Here is a 22,644-nt window from a genome sequence, read left to right as displayed (position 1 = left end):
TAATTGAATTATTCATTAATGTAAAACAGTTGCAGTTCTGTTTGGTGATATTATGCTGCAGAAATTAAAGGATTTAAGTCAATTATTATATTATATTATATTATATTATATTATATTATATTATATTATATTATATTATATCTATTTTTTTACTGTTATAAAGCAAACTCTCTGTTGGAGAGGAAGCCCCGTCTACTGATGCCCACAGGATTAGAGTCACATACACATCTGGTGAAAGGTGAAGATCTTCAGTTGGAGTGCATTGCAGAGGGGTTGTAAGTGTCATTGTCTAATTTGCATTATTCAGTTGAATTTTAAATCTAATTTAGGAGCATGACATATGTTTCAATAACACCATTAGAAATGCATTTTAAATCTAGAGGAAATGCTTAAATGTGGATTATTTTAATAAAAAAATGTTTTTTTATTAAGAGCATTTAGAATGGATACATCAAAAATAAAGCTATACTAATATACATTATTAAATAGTCTATTTGATCATCCAAACATTATATATAGGTACAGTATACATATTTTTGTTTGTTGGGTTGACTCTATGAAAATGATTGCTAGCTCATCACTACAATCTGTCTTTCAGCCCCACACCAAAGGTGGAGTGGGTTAAAATAGGCTTCCACAAGCTTCCAGAAAGGGTCGTGGTGGAGAGTCATGGGAAGTTGCTCACCATAGAGATGGTAAATGAAGAGGACGATGGGAAATATATGTGCAGAGCCAAAAATCCCCATGGAGAGGTTGTGCATCATTTTCATGTTACAGTAGAGGGTGAGTCACATTATTTAATCTCAATGATCTCATAATACAACCACAGTAAATATGCCAGTGTGGCTTTATAAACGGTTTCATATCTTGTATGCATTTAAAGTCACTAGTGGTAAAAGTCCGCCATCTTCTGTCCAAAGACAAGAAGTGCTTGCAGGACTGTTTCAGGACAACTATAAAAACACTCCTACTACTATAATGCTCAATTGCCATACACATTCTAAGGACACAATGGTCATTTTCAAAATAATAATGCTATCATAAAAGATTTTTAATAAGTTTATATTTCAGGTTTTTTTTGTATGTTCATCATGTATAGTGTCTGTTTTTTCAATACTCTGACCTTAGTCAGGGTAGATGCCATATTGAATAAAAATGACACAGATACAAATGAGGCTGTGAGGGACAGATATATCAATAAAAATGTCTATTTTCAAGCAGCAAGCGAGGTCAGGGCACACACACACACACACACACACACACACACACACACACACACACACACACACACACACACACACCATCTTCACCTTTAACAGCTATTTGTGTTCAAACAACAATGAATATTAGGAAATATCTGAGTGCTGACTGCTGCAATTGACTAATCAAAATCATGTCATGTGTGTATAATACATTGTTTTACATGACTCTATTCTCTTGTATGAACAGAGCCTCCTGAGTTTGAGATTGAACCTCAAAGCCAGTTAGGGACGATTGGAGCTGATGTGGTGATCAAGTGTGTCGTGAAAGGAAATCCTAAACCTAGTGTTGCATGGAGAGTCAATGGCCGACCGTTGAACGGTAAACATTTATAATTCCTATCTCAAATTACTCATCAACTATCCATTAACAATATCAAATTCAGATTACATTGTGCCTACTGACTTCAGAAATGGTGATTTTGACAGATTGGATTATAACATAATTGGTGATTATAACTTTCTTAATGCCCTGTCAAGCATTGTATGATGTAACAATGTTTGTTAATGAAAATTATAATTAAGTGTCAACAATTTTTCTGTGTTAATGGGTGTAACTGCATTGCAAATATGTCATCCATTTACATATAGTCATTTTCAAGTAATCATTTTCATATATCCTGTTACAGTTTTAACAAAACATTTGACCCACATTTTCTATTTCAGAGGTCCCAGCCCACAATAGGAAAATCTTGAAAGATGGCACCATTTCCATCCACAACGCAAACCCAGAAAACAGCGCTGTTTACCAGTGTGAGGCCGCAAACAAACACGGCACCATCCTAGCCAATGCCAACATCATGATTATGAGTAAGCAAACTGTACTCAGCTGTGCAGTGTATTGAATGGATTTTCATTCTGATTCAATATGATGTCTTCGCAACTTTTTGAGGGCTCAAGCCCCGCCTACGACTATATCTGACTATGATTCCATATGTCAGGCTTTAGTTTACAGTGTTCAATGCAGTTCAGAGTACAGCAAAACATTTGAAGCATGCTCTCTCCACCCATTTAAGACAGACCAATCCAGAAATTATGGGATATTCGTGGGTTCATTCAGTTTTGGCCAAAAATCACATAAAACGACCATGGTGTTGACTGGCCGTGAACAAGCATCTGTTTTTTTGTTGGTGTGGACAGGCCCATAAGCAGAGGTGTGATATGGACGGGTTTGTTCAGAGAGCGGAAGGTCCTCGTGATTGCACACAGGCTTTAGGGTGGAGCTCTTCTGTCGGTTCTGATCTCCAGACACACTCTCCCTCAGGCAGCCAGGCGCTTTTATGTGCGAACAGTTACGCCTTCCTCCATTCGTATTCAGTTGCTCTAACCAAAGCATGTGTTGCTTTCATCTGAGAGATAAAATAAGCTGCTAAGGATCCTTACTTTAAAAAAAATTATATGAAAAGGGAAAAAATGAAATTAAATAAAGAAGAAAGAGAAAAACATAAATCTTAATTCTCTCTCTATAACCCTGCAAACCCGCTTACCTCCCCTGATAAAACAGGAAGCTGCTTTTCCAAGGACAAGGACTTTTTTTTTTTTTACTTAACTGATAACAACGTGCATCACAAGACGAGAGATAAAGAGACTAATCCAATCGTGTTTTGTCGTGTTTAATGGTGCAATGCTGATAACTCTCTCCCCAGACATCCAGCCCCTGATCTTAACAGAAAATAATCTGCAATATATGGCAGTGGAGGGGAAAGGTGTGGTCATGCACTGTAAGGTCTTCAGCTTGCCAACCGCCAGTATTACGTGGTGAGTAGAGCCTGCTGTAGTGGAAGTATTTGTACAGGCCAGCAGAGGGCAGCACAGCTCTGGAGTAATGGAGTGTATTCTGTGTGGTTTTGCACTGGTGAAGCAGTTTACTCAAGGCCCTCGGGCTGTGTTTAGCACTGATAATGAGGTAAACTACTCATGTGGATCTGTAAGTGTGCTACTGTTAAGTTAAAGCTGCTGCACTTGTGTTGACTGTGGTGACTCATAAGAGAAAGCAAAGTGGAATTTTCAGCAGCCATTACTTCAATCTTCAGTGTCACACAATCCTTCAAAAATCATTCTAATAAGCTGATTTGGTGCTCGAGATACATTTCCTTATTATTATAAATGTTGAATACAGTTGTGCTGCTTAATATATATATATATTTTTTTTTTCAGAAAACTTGATGCTTTCAGGATTATTTGATGAATAGAAAGTCAAAAAGTGCAGCATTTATTTGGAATAAAAATATTTTTTAAACATTATTAATATCTTTACTATCACTTATGCACTTTTTTCAGCAGTTTTCATAAAGATGAGATTCATGTGAAAGCATGGATAAATAATTAATAAGGTATTCTTTGGAAACTGTCAATTTCCGGATTCTCTTTTTTTTTCTTCATTTTAATTTAAAAAGTATTTAATTTGCTAATCTATAACATTTCTCTTCAAACTATGTTGCGTTCAAAATATCTTGGAGTGGAATCTTACAGAATTGCAAAATAATGCCCTTTACTTATAAATAATTGCAAATTGTGTCCTTGATTTATAAATGTCATAACACCACACACAACATAACTTAAAGGGTTAGTTCACCTAAAAATGAAATTTCTGTCATTCATTACTCACCCTTGTGTCGTTCCAAACATGTAAGACCTTCATTCATCTTCAGAACACAAATGAAGATATTTTTTATGAAATCCGAGAGGTTTCTGACCCCCCCATAGGCAGCAACGTCATTGCGACTTTCAAGGCCCAGAAAGGTAGTAAAGACATTGGTAAAATAGTCCATGTAACTACAGTGGTTCAACCGTAATGTTATGAAGCGAAAAGAATACTGTTTGTGAGCAAAAAAAACAAACATAAAAACTTTGCTGCCTATGGTTGGTTCAGATACTGGTTTGGAATGACATGAGGGTTAGTAATTAATTACAGAATTTTCATTTTTGGGTGAACTAACCCTTTAACAACATAACCACTATGATTACGTCCATAACATGAAAAGCATGACAAAGCATAAACTTAATGTTTTAAGTTTTTTTTTTTTCTCAGTGAAAGCATTATAATGTAAGTAACAATCAAAGTGAAATTGGGGCATGCACATTTTCAAAATAACATTAATGTTTTATTTAAAAAGTTCTGTACCTTATACACAGTTGATACATCTATCAAATAATGTGGCTAAGTTCTGTATCCTATGACTCATATTTTTAATTAAGTAATGAGAACAACACTATGCACACAATTGGCACTGTTTCCTGAGAATGACCCAGTTGGTGTATGGTTACACAGGAGTAAAGCTGACAGTGCCAATGCAGTGGAAGGAGAAAGGTTTTCTGTTCATAAGAATGGTTCGCTGGAGATCCACAACGTGATGAAAGAGGACATGGGGGAGTATTCTTGTTTCGCTCAAAATACCGAGGGCAAAGTCGCCATTGCCGCAACACTTGAAGTCAAAGGTAAAAGAAATGGTTTACTAGATTCAGAAAATTAACCAATTTAGTAAATCCCCATAATCCAAAATGACTTTTGTTTTCTTTGTCAGATCCCACCAGAATAGTCGATCCTCCACGTGATTTGCGGGTTTTGGTTGGAACCACTATCCAGTTTTCATGCCAGGCAGAGTCCGATCCTTCCTTCGGTGATGACTTTGAGATCCTCTGGGAAAAAGATGGCATGACCCTCAACGGCAGCGAGAACGCAAGGTGAGATAGACAACAGGATGTCGTTCTTTTACCATAGTGAATGCCAGAGCTGCCTAATCAGTGTCTTTGCTGGTGTCTATAGATATATCCTGGATGATGGAGTGCTTGAGATCATTAATGTGAGCTTTGGAGACCAGGGCTTATACGTTTGTGTGGCCAGAACACCGGTTGACCAAGACATGGCGGTTGCGCAGCTTTCAGTTGTGGGTGAGTTATGTGCTTTTAGTCTTTACAGTTTAGGAAAGTAGAGATAGACACATGGCTTTGAGGGCTGAAATTGGTTCAGCACACGGCACAGGGGGGATTTGGCTACCAGCTGTGCCACGACTGGAATTATATCCTTAATAAGATAGCACCACATAGTATTTGTTCAAATGAACTAGCTGGAGACACGACCTGGCATGTTTGAAACCAGCTGGAGTCATTTTCCAGGTCCACCCTCCCTCTTCTCCCTATCATTTCCTTCTTTTCTTCTACTGTCCCTAAAATGTCTATAAAATGGCAACAAAAAAGCAACTATCATGTAATGAATCTGATTGAAATGGAGATGCTTAATCGATTGACAGCCCTAAATAAAATGTGTTGTTTTCGTTAGATGTTCCTGATCCACCAGAGGATGTGATCCTGTCTGAACATAATGGGAGAAGTGTGAAAGTGCAGTGGATTCCAGGAGATGACCATAACAGCTCCATTACTGGTAACATGGTCTTAACACCCATATTGCCCATACTCTATATCACAATTTGGGATACACTGTGTAAGGCTACTCATCGACTTGTTTTTTGATCAGTGTTTACCTCATGTAAATGACTCCACATATGCAAATTACACTACCGTTCAAAAGGTTTCAAAATATTTGTTTTGAATGTTTTTGTCTCTTATGCTCGCCAAGGCTACTTGTATTGAAAATAGTGGAAACATGCAGTTGTTACATCAAGGGGCTGTTTTCTACCTGATTTAACCTTTACAAACAATTTTCATTGGTGTTACCTAATGTAGTCATGTTGAGTCAATTTAAATGATATATCCTGAGTAAAACCAGTTCATTTTGATTTTTCAACATGTGCTGTACATATTTAAGGTTTGAAAAAAGATGTTTTGTGGTCTATGTGCTGACAGTTCTAATTTTAAACTTTGTGCAGAGTTTGTTATTGAGTTTGAGGAAAGCCAACATGAGCCGGGCAGCTGGAGGGAGATTACGAGAATACCTGGAAACCATCATTCCGCTCTGCTGAAGCTTCATGGACATGTGGACTACCGTTTTAGAGTCTCCGCCATCAATGAGGTCGGAAGAGGTTCGCCAAGCCAGGCCTCTGAAAGATACAAAACTCCAGCATCAGGTATCTATAAGCTATCTTGCTGTTTCTCCTAACCACGTCACCTCCACAGACAACAGTGAGCCCAACTTCATCGACCACTGAACTTTAAAACGTCCCAACTTGTGAGATAATTGATTTTCCCTGTCGTTTAAGCTCCAGTCTATAAAGTGCATATTTCACAGGTCATTTTTCCACTAACAATTTCATCTCCAACTAAATCCATATTTCTGCTCTCTCCAAAGCACCCGACAAGAACCCAGAAAATATCAAGATCGAAGGTCATTTGCCACATGAAATGGATATCAACTGGGAGGTACGATGCTAAACGTTTAATTCCAATAGTCTTCAAGAATATCTAAGGTTCAAAGCACTGGAAGGGCTGCACAGATAAAGAAGTGCTCTCAAATACAGAATTTCATTTAGTTCTCAAAGCGGGAGAGCAAACTAACAGTGTCAGTTGTTAGTTTCCAATTATCGATAAGCGTGTTCCCCGAGATAGGGGTTTTTGCATAGAAAAACACGGCTATCTCCATCGCAGTGCTGTTGGGAAAGTTACAAAGCCCTGCAGAAATGGATCTCTCTGGACACACGTTCCCATCAAAAGGAGCCCAGACTGAGTCTTTCATTAAAAAGTAAAAGGAACGGGATGCATAAATTCTTATTTTCACATAAAGGTGAATCTCTTTTACGGTTTCTGGGCTATTATTCGGACGCCTTTTCATGCTAATACACCTGTACTTTTGTAGAATTTTGAGGAATTTTATTGTTAATGGTGGACTTTAATGAGTACTTGCATTTTATTCAGTCTTTTGCTGCAAAACGACGACGATTGTAAAAGGAAAGTTAACTGATGTACCTTGGAGCTGTTAAAAAAAGTCAATTGTTACATTGTTTGACATCAAGATAAATTGCTAACAATGAACCAGGTCTGTCAGCCGTTTACCAGAAAAATATACCCTCATGGGAAAAAAGGGATTATACAATTAATGGATTATATAATTATAACTATAAAACAGTCCCCACAAATGGTTGTACAGTGAAAAAATGCAAAAAAAAAAAAATACACTACCATTCAAAAGTCAGGATGTATTAAACTGATTGAAAGTGACACTAAAGACATAAACGTTTCTATCTCAGGTGAATTAACCTTTCTATTCCTTAAAAGTATTAAGCTGCACAACCGTTTGAAAACATTGATAATAAGAAATGTGTCTTGAGCACAAAATCAGTATAATAGAAAGATTTCTGAAGGATCATAAATGCAGCCTTAGTGAGCAGAAGAGACTTTCTAAAACATTTAAAAAAAATCTTACTGACCCCAAACATTTGAACAGTGTAAAGTATATAAAATTTCTCATCAGAATTCTAATCGTTCAGGTTATTTTAAAATCATAAAAAAAAAAAAAAAAGCATGAATGTACAGTTCTATTCAGGGATGTCTAGCTAAATTGCTACTAACCACCTTCAAATGCTCAGTATATCAACTCAGACTAATTGAAAAAGAAAAGTTCACCCTTATTCCTGGAAGGAGTGTAAAAGTTAGCCATTCTGATTGTAAAGGTTGATTTCAGCCAATGTTTGCCTTTTTTTTGTTTGCAATACGGTCATATGGTCAGCGAGCGAAAGTTCTATGAGCTCGCCCTCTGAGGCTGAGACAATATAAACAGCTAGTGTTTGAGCAACTAAATGCTATTTCCTTTGATTTACTGTTTCCCGTCAGCTAACTGAGCTCTTTCGTACTCTTGTCACAGCCATTGTCACCTATTGAACACAACGGGCCTGGTCTGGAGTACAAAGTAAGCTACAGAAGACAAGGCAGCGGAGAGGACTGGATGGAGCACATTGTGAAGAGGCATTCGTTTGTGGTTAAAAACACCCCGACATTCGTCCTTTACGAGATCAAAATTCAAACCAAGAACCACGCGGGCTGGGGTCCGGACCCCAAAATAATAACGGCATACTCAGGAGAGGATTGTAAGTAGGAGCAACCGCCATTGTGTCTGAGCTTTGGAGATGAGTGTGCATTCAAATAAGCCCATTCCATTGACATTTCACTCACTGTCAAAGTATTGTGCATGTTTACCTTTGAGAGCGGACAAAGAAGGTGAAGAATTTGAAAGACACTTCTTTTTTTTTGTCTAACCTTTTCTTTGTCTGTAAGGGTCTTGTTACATTGCAGATGCCTGTAAATGGAAAAACCCACCCCCCCTCTAGCGAAAGTGCAGTACATGTGTGACGAGAATATCAACACACCTAGAGGGCAAAGAATGCTGATGAAATACTGTCTTGGCTTTACACAATATCCAAACGGCAGCTCTGATACGCCGATTTGTTTTGCCTTATTGAAGATATTAAATTGCAAAAAGGGGGAACGATTTCCTCACTCGGAGTCTTTGTAGACTAACAAATGAAATGTTATCATGGCTATGAGCTATTTACATTTGCGACTATAATTATTCTCTTGCCTTCAGTTTTCTTTTGGAGTTGTCCCCCCGATGTTATCTCAGGTCACTACGTCTCTGTGCAATACGCTTAGTTTAGTCCCCTTTTTTGCTCTCTCTCCCTCTTTTCTTATTTCTGTCTTATCTTAGCACATGTTTGCCAGTGTTGGGGAGCAACTGATTAACTCCCCAAAAGAAAAAAAGAAAATGAATGCTAAATCGCTGTTTTTGCACATGCAGATTTCAAGCTGAGCAACCTGAAGTAATAAAAGCACGGTTCATACTAGTGAATCAGTTCATATGGATTGTTCATGTAAATGATCATATTTTAAAAACAGTCATGCGTAACATCCTTATTTGATACCAGGGTCAAAATGGACCAGAATGCAAAAAGTGTAACATATTTTTTTAATGGTTATATAAATGTTACCTAGAACTGTTAATGTTACAGTGTGTAAAAAGCGGATCTAATTCATGGGTCCTAACCATAATAGTTATTTATTTAAAAAAGATTGCTTCCATCAATATAGTTAGCTACATTTTGCTAACTACCTTTTCAAAAGAATAGCTTTAACTATTTTAATTTATCAGTAGCTTAGCTTGGCAAAGTACAGTTTCAACATTGTTTCCCCAACACTGGTGTTTACCAGGATTTGTTCCATTATAATCAAATCTCCTCTCATTAGCGAGTGTCATACAGTATATGATGTCTGTGAGCTTGTGAATGGTGGACTGTTGTTTATATAGATTACTTAGATTGTGTATGGTAAATAAGTGTTATGTAGGCAATTTGCAATGTGTTTGATAACGAAATGTAGTTACAAAGCATAAAAACAATATTATAGTCCATAACTCCATGTAAACAACTATTACTCCCACCACAGTTTTTCCCATGATTACCCACAAAATTACACCACATTTCTTGGTCCTTATTTCGTGGATATAGCTGAATCTAATTCACTGACATTATTTTGATGTAGGAACAGTGTAATTTGAAGGCAGCTATATAGAGCTATTTGTAATATTTCGTTTGCATGCTATTCGTCCGTAGTCCCCTCAGCAGCTCCAGAGGATGTAGCCGTAGAAGTGATGAACCACACCATGGTGAAGGTCAGATGGGACCATGTTCACAAGGACAAACTCCATGGACATCTGGGGGGCTACAGGGTAATTCCGCACCAATGTGTCTTTTGCTTTTTAGCCACGGTTTGAAGGCTAATGACCCCTTTTTGTGACCTTGAAGCTCCTCTTGTTTCCCAGCAAGCTGTCAGAGCCTATCCACATGTATTAATCCGTGTTGTTTTTGACTCATCAGCTTCATGTGCTTACAGGTAAGCTGGTGGAGGCTTCGTAGTCTGCTGGACTCAAAGAAAACACACGGCGACAAACACACGGCGACGTTCTCAGGCGAGAGGAACCATGCGGTAGTCACAGGGCTTATGCCTTTCTCAGAATACAGCCTCATTGTCATGGCCTTTAACAGTAGAGGAAACGGGCCTGGCAGTCATTCGGTCAGCTTCAAAACCCCTGAGGGAGGTGAGTGAGGAGAAGCTGTGGGAATACTTGAGCTAAACATAATAAACTTGGTTATGTGAGTGATAAATAAGATGGAAATAGTTGGTTTACCCAAATATGGCTTTGGTTCTGGTTTTTCATGTGACCGTTCATGTCACAGCAAGTTTGAATGTTTGGAAATGAAAATGAGATGTAAGACCTTTGATACGGGGGAAGATATCTGTCTTTCACGGAAGAAAGTCGCAAAGTTGTGGAACAAATGAATAAATAACACTGCCTCGCATCATATTTGCTGAATGAAATCCAGTACTTGTTTCTTTTTTTGGGTGCTGATTCCAAAAACAGTGCCTGTTATGCTCTAGAACGTCACTTGCTCACAATATATGATGTGCTGTTTGTAGCATTTTTGCTTTCGACAACTATTTGTAAGGTTAAGAAGTCTTGCAAAACAGTGACATAGATTTTGTGGAAAAAAAGCTTGTTTATGTAAAGTTCGTTGACATTAAATGGAGTATTTGAACATAGTTGTCCACTCCTTTGCTACTTATACACATTGAAATACACAACTTTTTTTACTTTTGTTAATGTCAATAAATGCATTAAAGCTGATTTAATCAACTATATATATATATATATATATATAATTGTAAAAAAAATCTTTTTTTTTTTTAAACTGTACTTGATGGAAAGTTTTCGTTGATATTTTTGAACTTCATTTAATCATTTAATTAGGTAATATTAGGCCTTTTTGCCATTATGCAGGGCTGTGTAATGACCATTTGTGTGTGAAATGTTCCTTTTAAATAATTAAAATAATCTGTCAACTCTATCAACTTTCTTTCTTCCCCTACTTTTAGTACCTGGCCAAGCAGCTGCTTTCAGTGTTTCAAACGTCCAGAAAAACAAGGTCACCTTGACCTGGTCTCCTCCAGTTGACGCAAATGGAGTCCTAATTGGCTACATCCTCCAATATCAGCTAAGTATGTGAACATTGCATTTCCATTTTGTTCATAACCCTCGCTACATCTTTCTGTTAGGGTTATGTGCATGGGGTTTGAGTAAACAGATTTCCTGATATGCATTTCTGTCGTGGCCCATGGCACAGCAGCACTACTGATCATTATAGTGATTTCACAGTAAAACCACAAACCACTGGATTTGCACTGATTCGGTTTCATGTCTCTAAAAGGGCCAGGCAAAAGAATGTAAATTTTTATGGCACAGAGAGCATTAAAACAGCTTTTGCCCCTGTGTCAACATGTTCCCCATGATGCAGATTTAGATTTGGACATATAAAAACAGCAAAGTGTTCTTTTATGGTTCACGTCTCATTACATCGAGTGATGCCTACGTCTCACCACTAGGAGATATTGTTGTGCCACCTAGCTTAGGGTTGGCAGCTGCATCTTATATTCAACAGACACTTCAGTATTATGACTGCATAGGACTTCAATAAGACACAGTGATTTATGGAAAACAATTACTTTGACTTGTTTAAGTTAACTCAATTTGCTTATTTTTATTATACAGGTCCTGTTATACTGAATTGAATGCACACTAGTGAATTGAACAGCTATTTACTGCATGCCGTTAGAGTATGCTTTTAATTAAGATTTACAGTGAATAAGACCACTGATTATGTAGCGGGTTAACAATGCACTTCGTATTAAGTGATGCACTATAGGGAAATGGGAAACATTGTGAAGCGTATCTCTAAATAGCAAGAGGTATTTGTCAGGATTCAGGGTGTAGATTTTGATATTCAAAGTTTAATTGTAAGATTAAGCATAATTGTAGCCAACCCAAAACCAATCAGAAGCCTCACTAACAGAGGCAAGCATCACCGCAGAAGGTAAAAGCAATCCAGCCTTGTTAATACTCCGCTACACTAAGAAATTATTTATAATTAGTTTCCTAGTTAAAATATCTGAAAATCCTTGAAACAAGAAATATGCTTGAAAATATCATTTGCATAGGATATTAAGACTTGTTTTCATAGATTGTATGTTGAATATAAGTGTATTTTGTCTTAGTGCACTGGCAGATTTGTTTACTTTGTTTAACCAGAATATAAAAAGTAAAAGTAAAAATAATTGTAAAAGTATTTTTTCAGATTGTTTTATTCGATATTTTAATGGGAAAATTCAACAGAAAACTTGCAAAGTATCGTCTTTTTTTTAATACCTACTTAATGTCTACTTTTCAGCAAACCAGTTAGACTACTGGGTGAATGACCACAGCTAATTTATATTCACAAGCAAAGCAAATACGTTTTAGATTGTGCTATCCCCACTTTTCAGATTGTTTCTACACCTATAGGAAAAATGTTTTAAAAATGAATTCCCCTTTATTTTTTCAAGAAATAGAAGGTCTGACCCTTGTCTAGCAAACGTGTTTTGTCAGCCGAACCATTTTGACCTGAAATATTTACTCCCTGATATTTCCAACTTAATATTTCATTGATTTAAAGGAATAGTTCACCCAAAAATCAAAATTATGTCATCATTTACTCACCCATATGTTGTTCCAAACCTGTATGAGTTTCTTTCTTCTGTTGAACTAAGAAGAAGATACTTTGAAGAATGTTGGTAATCAGACAGTTGACGGTAGCCATTGACTTCCATAGTAGGAAAAAAAAAACACTGTGGAAGTAATTTGCTACTGTCAACTGTCTGGTTACAACAACATAATGTTGTTTGTAACAACATAAGGGTGACAGAATTTTCATCTTTGGGTGAACTATACCTTTAACAACATTGAACATGTCTTTCCCATGAACTCTGCACTACCTAAACTGGTTTGGGAATCCCTTGTCTGGGTGATCATGGCACGTAGGTAGTCGCAGAGCTCATGGGAAAGAAATGTATGACCCGGTATACCATCCTGACACCCTTCATCACACTGATCCTACACTGTTCTACATGCATCGTATCACAGTATAACACCAGGCTGGGCACGCACCCCGCTCAACACGCAACCAGATCCCAGCAGGAATGATGACGGAGCTGATTATGATGCGTACAGTCTGGAAGGCCTCGTCAGCTAATTGTGTTTGATGCCGTGGCTGATCATTGAGGCCAAGTGTCAGGTTGCGTATTAAAAGAAGTAACATTTTCATCAGGAGAGCTTGCTAGAACCATTGTGTTTCCCTTTGAAGTGGGCTCATTGAAGTCTCCTTGAAGAAAGTGGCGTGTAAAATGCTGGCGAGAGAGCACACAGCTGTACCCATCGAATGGAAAATAGCAACTGGGATTAAAGAGCCACTGCACAGATGGCCCGCAGCCAGATCCAACTACGCTGAAATCACACATTGTGAAAACTTGCACATTGTGAATGACTTATTTCTTACTTATTACTTATGTTTATTTGGCAGAGAATTATTAGGAAGAAATGAAGAATCAAAACATGTTGCAGGGCAGACTCAAACCTGTTTAAGCTGCATAAGCACAATAGCTCAATAACACATGCACATGATGTTTTAATCTGTAGTACTCAATTCGGTATCCAAGTCCTGACGGCTACTGTCAAATACACACATTGGTATGTGTGTGCATGATCTCCGAATAACGCTTGTCCCTTGCTGTGATGCATGTGGGTGAAAGGTCAAATGCAGTTCTTGCCAATGTTATCAATGCAAAGACAATTGGTTTGTCATGAGTGAATGCAAAAAAAAAAAAAAAAAAAAAAAAAAAAATCTGATTTGTGTCCAAATTTGTGTCTAATATATCAAATCAAACAACAATACTGCCAAGAAAAATCTTTTCATTTATTTCATTGTTTTCTATTGCTGACTGTTTACCAACAATTGCTTGGTTTTTTATATGTATTCATATTTCATTTTAATAATAAAGGAGTTTGTTCCGTAGCTTATCAGTTGCAGTTGTATTTTGCGCAGAAGCTCAGGACTGTTTTTTAAGACAATATTCAAATATTCAATACAACTATTTATTTATATTGTGAAATCAAAAAAATTAATATGACATCCAATAGCCACAACATGCAGTCCGTGCAATAACACATCCAAATGTGGCATTGTGATATTTTGTATCGTACCACAAGCCATGGTATTTACAGAAATATGGGTATTGTGACAATCCTAGTGCAGGCTGTCAGTCTGTGTCAGTAGAAAAAAAAAAAGAGTTGCTTTTGACCTCTGGCTGACTAAACACATCTGACATTTCAATGACATGGCCTTCCTGCAACCAGTCCAGCTGAGCGACCAACCATAACATATGATGAACACATGTCGCTTTGCTGCATATCTTTCTTTCTCGTTCATAATCTGTGTGCATTCTAATATGTGGAGCTATATGAATTGTTTAGAAATGCACCTTGCTTTGCACTGACGGTATGCTCTGTTTCCTTTTCCTGTTTAGTAAATGACACAGAGGAACTAGGTCCTCTGATGACCCTCAACATCTCTACTGATAGCAATAAGCAGCACCTCCAGGACCTGGAAGCACTGAGCAAATACAAGTTTTACCTACGGTGTTGCACGCGGGTGGGCTGCGGACCAGCTGCCAGTGAGGAGCGCACCACTGTCCCTGAAGCAAGTGAGTACGGGGTAGCAGCTGCTCAGGGGTGGGGTCGTCTCCGGGGAGTCAGCCTGTGGCATTCCAAAGGACAGGGAATCTGGCTCTCTGACATGGATGACCAAGTTGCTGTTGTTATGGGCATCGACCCGGCGAATGCAGGGGACATTATTTCGACCTCCCATCTCACCAAGCTTTTCATATGCCCATCTAAGCATTTCTTTATAGCTAAACAATATCATAACAGTGCGCGACTGGGCTGCATTCATCACTGTCTTGGAAGACCAAACGCTTTATTGATTTGAGGATAAAAGCTCGCCTGCAAAAAGGAAGAAGAAATAATATGTTGCCTTTGGGGATGGAAATGTTGGATTGTTATTAGTACAGACGTAGAAATAAGTTGGTAATCAACATCCAAAAATATATTAAAAGAAAAAAACCACACAAGTGTGAATTTACAGCACATTTGTCATGATTAATGGTTCACGGCGACATACTTAGCATCGGCAGTTAGCGGATTGGTAATAAAGTGCTGTTTATTTCCATTTCACTGAGGGTTCATATAGGAAGTTGCATTTAGGGAAGAAATATGATCGAGATGAAAATCCCAAGGCATTATACCAATATTCGGCAGAGTAATAGAAAACAGTCAAGAAAACAAATGACTGCTCTGATGTGAGGAGAGATATCTGTATGTGTCAATGGGAAACAACCGCATACAGTAGACTTAAACATGACCAGCATACATCAAGAAAATCAGTTGATTTCAAATACAGAAAGTGAAAATCTGTTTAATTAAAGCACAACTGGGTGTATTAGAATTATAATGTTTTATTTTAAAAGTATGTCCGTGTGTTTCCATGGCAATACCATGTTTTGGGCCACAAGCATAGTGAAACCATTGTTTTCTTTAATATATCTTGGTTGCCATGCTCAAACCATGGTGTACATGAATATGACATCAATTCCATGGTATTTCCATCTGATACCATCTCTGCAACATCGCCATACAAATAAGACTTTCAAAACCCTTTTGTAATACTTTCATATTTCTAGTGTGACATTTAAAAGTATGACATCATATTTTTAAATACTTTTCTTTGTTTCTTGCTATTGCATTTTCGCTTTAATGCTTTGGTAACAGGCACTGCTGTCTTATAAACAAGCTGTCTTATGAACTAAAGTTGCTGTGATCTCAGTGTCTTTCTGTCGTCCTTGCAATATGTCTTTTTCATTGCTTTATTGCTTTTGTTTTGCCAGCTTCAACAGATGTGGCCTCTTTCAACATCAGTATGAAGTATTCTGTTTTCTTTAGCACTAGAAATAGCTAGCACACTAGACTAGAGGATACATTTGTAGCTGTACTGTAGAAATCTATCTTCAAAATGCATGTGTTCATAACGAGATAATCATTTCATTTCCGTTTGCTTTTTTTTTTTGCCCTGTCCTTGTGTCTGCCTTCCATAGATGTGAGGTCTTCCATAGATGGTTGCTAAATTAGATCAATCTCACTATTAACCTGTCATCTGCTCCATGTTGGTAGATGAAACTAATTGATTTATTCCATTTAATCCAGTTCAATCCAATCAAAATAGTCCTTGCCTAATACTATGGTTCAGCTAACACAGACTATTTTTATTTTGCATTGAGCATATTCCTATTTAGTACATCCACAGGCCTAACTCTCTCGTAGAAACATCACATCAGTTCAAACCGTTTAAATACTGTCTTTTTTCCAGGAAAATCCGGCTCACGATTTCCTCCAAGAAAAACCACTGTTTCCCCTGTGGCTAATGCTACTCTTTCTTCTATAGGTACTAAACCACACAACAGCAAGTCTGAAAGAACAAATGAGGAACAAATTGGGATTTTTTATGCCGACGGTCTCTACAAATATTCAGTTTTGTAATAATGGAAACACATTTGTTCAAAGGTTTGGGGTCTTGTAAGATTTTTTTTTTAAATGTTTTTGAAAGAAGCCTCATACAGTATGATCACCAAAGCTGCATTTTTTTAAATCCAAAATACCGTAAGAACAGTAATATTGTGAAATATTATTACAATAAAAATGGGTGCATTTACATGATACCATATTCAACTAAAAGCTGATAGTGTTTGAAATCGATACCATTATCGTCTCTGTGTAAACTAGCCTACACTCTAAAAAATGCTGGCTTGTTTTAACCCAAATTTGGGTCAAATAACTAAGGACAAACCCAGCCGTTGGGTTACATTTTTAAATAAAATATTTTAATCCAACGGTTGGGTTCGTCCATATTTGACCCGAATTTGGGTTAAAACAACCCTGCATTTATTAAATTTAGTACATAAACACGAATTTGTGAAAACGATGACATGGACATGCGTGTTACATGTTCAGTCTATAGGCGCGTAGTGTTTCTTTACGAAGTGACATCGCCAACTACTGGCCTGGCATACATAATGCAGCGTTTTTAGTCGTTTTTACGGATACGTGACATTTTTCAAAACCTCAAAGGAAAAACATTTGTAGGCTACTTATTATCAATGTTGAAAAACAGTGTTCTTTGATGAATAGAAAGTTCACAAGATCTTTCTTGTGATCATTAGAAAGATCATTTATTTGAAATATATATTTTTCGTAACAATCCAAAAGTCTTTACTGTCTCTCTTTTGATCAATGTAATGCTTGCTGAATTGTATTTAGTTAATAATCTACTGACCCCCAACAATAGTGAACTGTATAGTCAAAGTGTGGAGGTCTGATTTATCGGGGGACTGAGGAACAGTGCTGATGTTGCACAGAAGTGTCTGCTAAGTGGATAAGAGGAAGCCGTTTAAATTCAGCACCACAAAAGTGGCTTTCGGGAGCATCCTTGCGGGGCACGTGTGGCGCGAGCTTTCCTCCCTCCCGCTGTGGCGGCAGATGCGGTCTGACAAACCTCCAGCTAGCCCGCTCAATATTTATGGCGCCATTTCTGTGTCAAGCAAAGGTGTCACACCGCACTGATGATTAACGCAATTTCCAGAATAACAGGGTGGATGGAAGCGCATCACGATTAGAGGATGTCATTTGAGCATGCGGCGATGGGCAGGATAGACACGGTCCTTCGGTGCAGATGGATTCCTGAAAAGAGCCTGAGAATAAATGTGTTCCATTTGCATGTTTTGCCCAAAGGGAGAGGTGTTGGGTGATTGAGATGTGTGGTAATGAGTTTTGACAGCAGACAACAGTCTGCCTAATTGCTACACCTGAAGGTGATGAAAACACAAGTTATCTGTGATTGATATAGCTCCGGTGGCATGCCGTGTAGGTAGCAATTGTCCTAGTCCAATACTTTTGGCTTTCTGAATAGAAACGGTTCAGATGTTTCTGTGGCACTCAGAACTCGGTGACTGCGTAATTATTACTCAGCGACACTGTCTAGAATTATCTCTTATAATTTCATCTTATTTCGCCCAGTGTAACGAGCACATCATTATTTCAGGCCGTTAATTAGTCATTTAATTACAGAAGACTCGCAGCTATGTTTCTGATGGAAATTAAACCACACTCCATTCCACCATCTGAAGATCCGCCATTTGTTTGTGACATCCCATCACGTTAATTTCCTCATGCCATGTCCTATCCAGCAGTGACTCTCGGGTTTCCAGCGACAAGTAATTAGTCTGACCACAATGAAAGTAAAAGTCGCTCTGAGACGTAACAAAGTCCCAGGCAATATACAAACATTTAACATTTAATGCTGCGTTCACATGACAAAATTACAGTAATTACGAGAGTAGTAGAAAACATTCTCATGTTTGTCAAACTGGTAATTACTTGAATTTTGTATGAACACTAACTTTTCTTACTTCACTGGTGATGTCATTCACTACTAAAATGAGTGTATTTAAAAGGTTGTGGGGAAAAAACTTTACATAAAAAAAAAATGCTTTCATCATTTGTATCTTTATAGCATCACATCTGGTTAGGACAATGTTACTGTGATGCTGTTTACATTTTCAGTTCACTGCGACTTGAAAGTGCATTCCATATTTAAAAAATATGGCAATGCTAATAAGCAGCATTTCATTAAAGTAATGTCTGGCGAAGTTCATATATTACAGTGAATAAAAAAAATAAAAAAAGTCACTCTTCTCTTTCTCCTTTCTCCCAAGTCTAACAGAATCTAACAAGCAACCCTTCCTTGTGTCATGTACAGTACTAACCCTCTGTCATTTCTCTCTTCTCTCAGCTGTGTTGAATATTAGCACCTCAGTTAGTCACAACTTTGCAAATATCAGCTGGATTCCTGGCACAGAACAGACGGAGTCAGAGTTATATGTTGCCTTTATGAACAACCGTAAGCCTTTCTTACTGTTCTTCATCCTAATTCTTGTAAATTATACCTCAAAGTTCAGTAGTATTTCTCACTCTTGTCTAAATTCTCCATATAACCGTTTTTGGTTTAGTCAAAGTAAATTCAATCAATCAATCAAAAAAAAAAAAAAGTTCATTAGTGATTTGTTTAGCCTTTAGATTATTGTCATAGGTTTACAAGTAGATGTATAGATTGTAGTGCTGTCGAATCGATTATTCATGATAAACCGCATGCATCTAACAAAAAAGTTTGTTTATAATATATATGCGTGCATATATATTGTGTGTGTGTGTCTGTATGTTTGTGTGTATAAATATACACACACAAATATATTATTTAAAACAACTTTTATGATAGATGCGATTAATTGAGATTAATCGGATTTGACAGCACTAGATGTATATCTATATATTCATATTTGCAACTGAATATCAATAATTTATAGTATATGAAAAAATATATTACAATTATTAGGGCTGTCAATTGATGCCAGTTACTGATTTTTGATAAAACCTACCTGTAGGTTAAATTTGCAATTGCGTTTTTTAAAGAATTATTGTACCCAAATTAACATGTTAATTTGGAAGCCCTAATAATTGTTTACTGTTTTGTCTATATATAGGCAGTAGAGATTTGTAGCATACTAACACCACTTCACCTATGCACGTCTTGTAGGTGAAGGTAACTGGAAGATATCCGATGCGCTAAATTCCTCTAAGACTTTCCACATCATTGAAGGGCTCGAACCTGGGACTGAATACACAGTGCGTCTTATGACTAAAAGCTGGGTTGATAATTCTAGTATTTTTGAAGACGTTATCAAGACCAGGGCTAAAGGTGAGGAGAAAATAGTCTCCGAGGTGACAGAAATGCAAACCAAAATCGTCTTTTGTCTCTTCCTTTCTCATCTCATCAAGAGTGCAAGCAACATCCTGTGATAAAATGATCATGAGTGGTGTATGCCATGTCCATCCCAGACCATGTGTTCTGTGGACTTGATAAAATTATGCTTTATCAGCCTCTTCCATTGATCAATTAGACATGCAGTCTGGCAGTTTAAAATTAATATCAGCACATTCCCATTCTAGAGTTTGCCTGGTGTCTCTCATTTAGTGTCGGATGTTCTCAACATTCAATGAAGTGTGCTCAGTAAATATCAAATTATGGGTTGGTAAGTGAATGTTTTGTCTCTCACAGGTCTGGCCAGTATTCATGGAGGCATCTCCAACCAGGGCTGGTTCATCGGGCTCATGTGCGCCATAGCTCTGCTCACTCTCACGGTGCTCATAGCCTGCTTTGTGAACCGAAACAAAGGCGGAAAGTACTCAGGTATTCTCCCACACAATGAAACTAATCAGTTGCTGTAGAATATTGCACAGTTCTTTGGTGAATGTGAACAGGATCTTTTAAAAAGCTGTGAGATAACACAAGAAAACCCTAGCAAATGTCTAAACTCGCCGGAGATTTTCTTTTAAGAATGAAAAAGCCAAAAGGTCTAACAGGAAGTAAAAAACACACTGTAAGTAAGAAGGAAAAACAATGTATATCAAATTTACACTTCGATTATCACAGTAGCACATGAAAAGTTTTTAAAAAAGCTTATATTTAGAACATTTTGCACATTCTCATTAGGGGCTGCAAATTGGGTTTGATTCAAGGTGTTAGCCAATAGCATTGTTGTATTCTTCTAATTGGATCTCTTAAACCACGGTAACCTCTACAACTGATCGTTTTCTAATTACTTTACAGAAACAGCATGAGTCAAATCTGTTCATTTACATGTGTTAATATGAATGTGCAGATGTGCTTGCTGATGACAAGCGTAAATTACCTATATAAATATGCTATATTTTCAATTATTTATTTATTTATTTATTTGTTCAGAATTTAAACATATATATATATTTATTAAATGCATAGTGATTATTAAGTGACTATGAGCTTTTGTAAAATGTCCTATTTACCTTTTATTAATTACTATATCATTTTCAAATGTTTGGGGTCAGTAAGAAAATTAATACTTTATTCAGAAATAATTAAATTGATCAGAAGTGACAGTAAAGACCATTATATTTACAACATAAACACAGTTGTGTTTTCATGTTTTATGGAGACTTTTCATAAACATAGTGATTTTTATACTGTACAAACTCTATTCTATCCCCTTACGCTTACCAGACCCCTAAACCTACCCATACAGAAAACGTTCTGAATTTTCAAAAATCATCACTTAGTATGACGTATAATTTTCCTCATGGGGACCAAAAAAAGTATTTGTACCCATAATGTAGGGTTTACCAGGACCACACACACACACACACACACACAATATATATCTTATTAAAATATTGTTTGTTAATAGAAATATTAACAATGTTTGTTAGTCTTACTAAATTAAGGATGCTCTCTTGTGTTTATTCAGTGAAAGAGAAAGAAGACCTGCACCCCGATTTGGAGTCCCAGGGTATAAATGATGATACCTTCTGTGAATACAGGTATTTCAAACCACCAGCATGATTTACTACTCACAGCTCACATAGAGGCAGAATGACGGCAACCTCTGACACTGTTTCCTTGTAATTTGTGCATTTTTTCTTTGGTTTGAAAGCCAGCACCAAACCAGCCTGAGCTCTGGACGTGCAGCGAGCTAAAGTAACCACCACACGTATGTGCTAAACAATAACAACAAAACCAATGTTGTTCACACATCAATGCCATTGATGTGTTCCTGTTTCACGTGGTGCTTTGTGAGTAGCTAGTACACATGTAGCACGTTAGAAACAATGGCTTCGCTGTAAATGTGAAAATGAGGTTGCACTGAGATCGAGCGAACAAAACATGCCTGATAGGATGATGGTAAACCATCCGGTTTAGTTGAAAGACACGTATCTTCAGGCCAGCAATAAATGCGTTTCTTGTTTCATTAATCATTTGGTGATGCAATTTAAAACAATCTCTTTGAGAACAGTGTTTGTAGTGACAATTGTAAATCTGAAATATTTGGAGCAGATCATCCAAGACATGTTTATGATAAATGAGGTTGAACTCTAGATGTGCCCGACTCGCTGTCTTCCACTGTTTGAAACACCAGGCTTGTTTTATACAGACATCCAACTGTGTGAATGCATGAGCTTCACAGTTTGAGTGAAGTTAATGCATGCTTAAACACACCCATCCTCACACAAGTTTTATATTAGTCATATTAGTCCTTTTAAACAGTATAGTTTTAATAGAATGCACAAACAGTACATGTATGAACTGTCTATTTCATATGAACTACTTTGCTGATATTTTATGACACTTTTTTGTACCATTTTGGGGATTGACAGTCATGGTCATGGTCATTCCATAGAAAGAAAAAAAAAGAGAAAAGAAATCAAATGGGTTTGGAGCGGCGTGTGAGTACGGACATAATGACAGAATATGATTTGTGTGAACGTGAACCCATGAATTATGTAGCTCCTCAAAATCTAGTAGAAGAAGGTATTGGATGAGCATTAGACCAACCAAATTTAACAAGGACAAAAACAGGCAAACTCAGTTATATTTCC

The 22,644-nt window shown here is 37.3% G+C and overlaps 1 protein-coding gene across 12 annotated transcripts in view; it reads left to right on the top strand.

Annotated features, from left to right (window-relative positions):
- chl1b (cell adhesion molecule L1-like b) overlaps positions 1-22,644 on the top strand; it is a 94,015-nt gene that overhangs the window by 70,696 nt on the left and 675 nt on the right. For 6 of the 12 annotated variants that reach the window (XM_056256204.1, XM_056256209.1, XM_056256206.1 and 3 more), the window contains 22 exons: positions 164-275; positions 599-783; positions 1,450-1,581; positions 1,926-2,069; positions 2,906-3,017; positions 4,531-4,697; positions 4,784-4,943; positions 5,026-5,150; positions 5,539-5,640; positions 6,086-6,283; positions 6,505-6,575; positions 8,014-8,236; positions 9,755-9,870; positions 10,035-10,239; positions 11,076-11,198; positions 14,595-14,771; positions 16,011-16,040; positions 16,490-16,564; positions 18,968-19,075; positions 19,769-19,930; positions 20,291-20,422; positions 21,516-21,588. In XM_056256204.1, coding sequence (XP_056112179.1) covers positions 164-275; positions 599-783; positions 1,450-1,581; positions 1,926-2,069; positions 2,906-3,017; positions 4,531-4,697; positions 4,784-4,943; positions 5,026-5,150; positions 5,539-5,640; positions 6,086-6,283; positions 6,505-6,575; positions 8,014-8,236; positions 9,755-9,870; positions 10,035-10,239; positions 11,076-11,198; positions 14,595-14,771; positions 16,011-16,040; positions 16,490-16,564; positions 18,968-19,075; positions 19,769-19,930; positions 20,291-20,422; positions 21,516-21,588 — 2,932 coding nt within the window. Of the gene's footprint in view, positions 1-163; positions 276-598; positions 784-1,449; positions 1,582-1,925; positions 2,070-2,905; positions 3,018-4,530; positions 4,698-4,783; positions 4,944-5,025; positions 5,151-5,538; positions 5,641-6,085; positions 6,284-6,504; positions 6,576-8,013; positions 8,237-9,754; positions 9,871-10,034; positions 10,240-11,075; positions 11,199-14,594; positions 14,772-16,010; positions 16,041-16,489; positions 16,565-18,967; positions 19,076-19,768; positions 19,931-20,290; positions 20,423-21,515; positions 21,589-21,701; positions 21,759-22,644 lie in introns of all 12 variants that reach the window. The other 6 variants (XM_056256212.1, XM_056256210.1, XM_056256211.1 and 3 more) reach the window with 6 other exon arrangements.

This window comes from Rhinichthys klamathensis, unplaced genomic scaffold (genome assembly GCF_029890125.1).
Source record: "Rhinichthys klamathensis goyatoka isolate OS25496 unplaced genomic scaffold, OSU_Roscu_1.1 h1tg000124l_1, whole genome shotgun sequence".
NCBI classification, from domain to species: Eukaryota; Metazoa; Chordata; class Actinopteri; order Cypriniformes; family Leuciscidae; genus Rhinichthys; species Rhinichthys klamathensis.
Note: the sequence above shows the minus strand (reverse complement) of the source record. Positions and strands in the feature narration are given on the sequence as shown.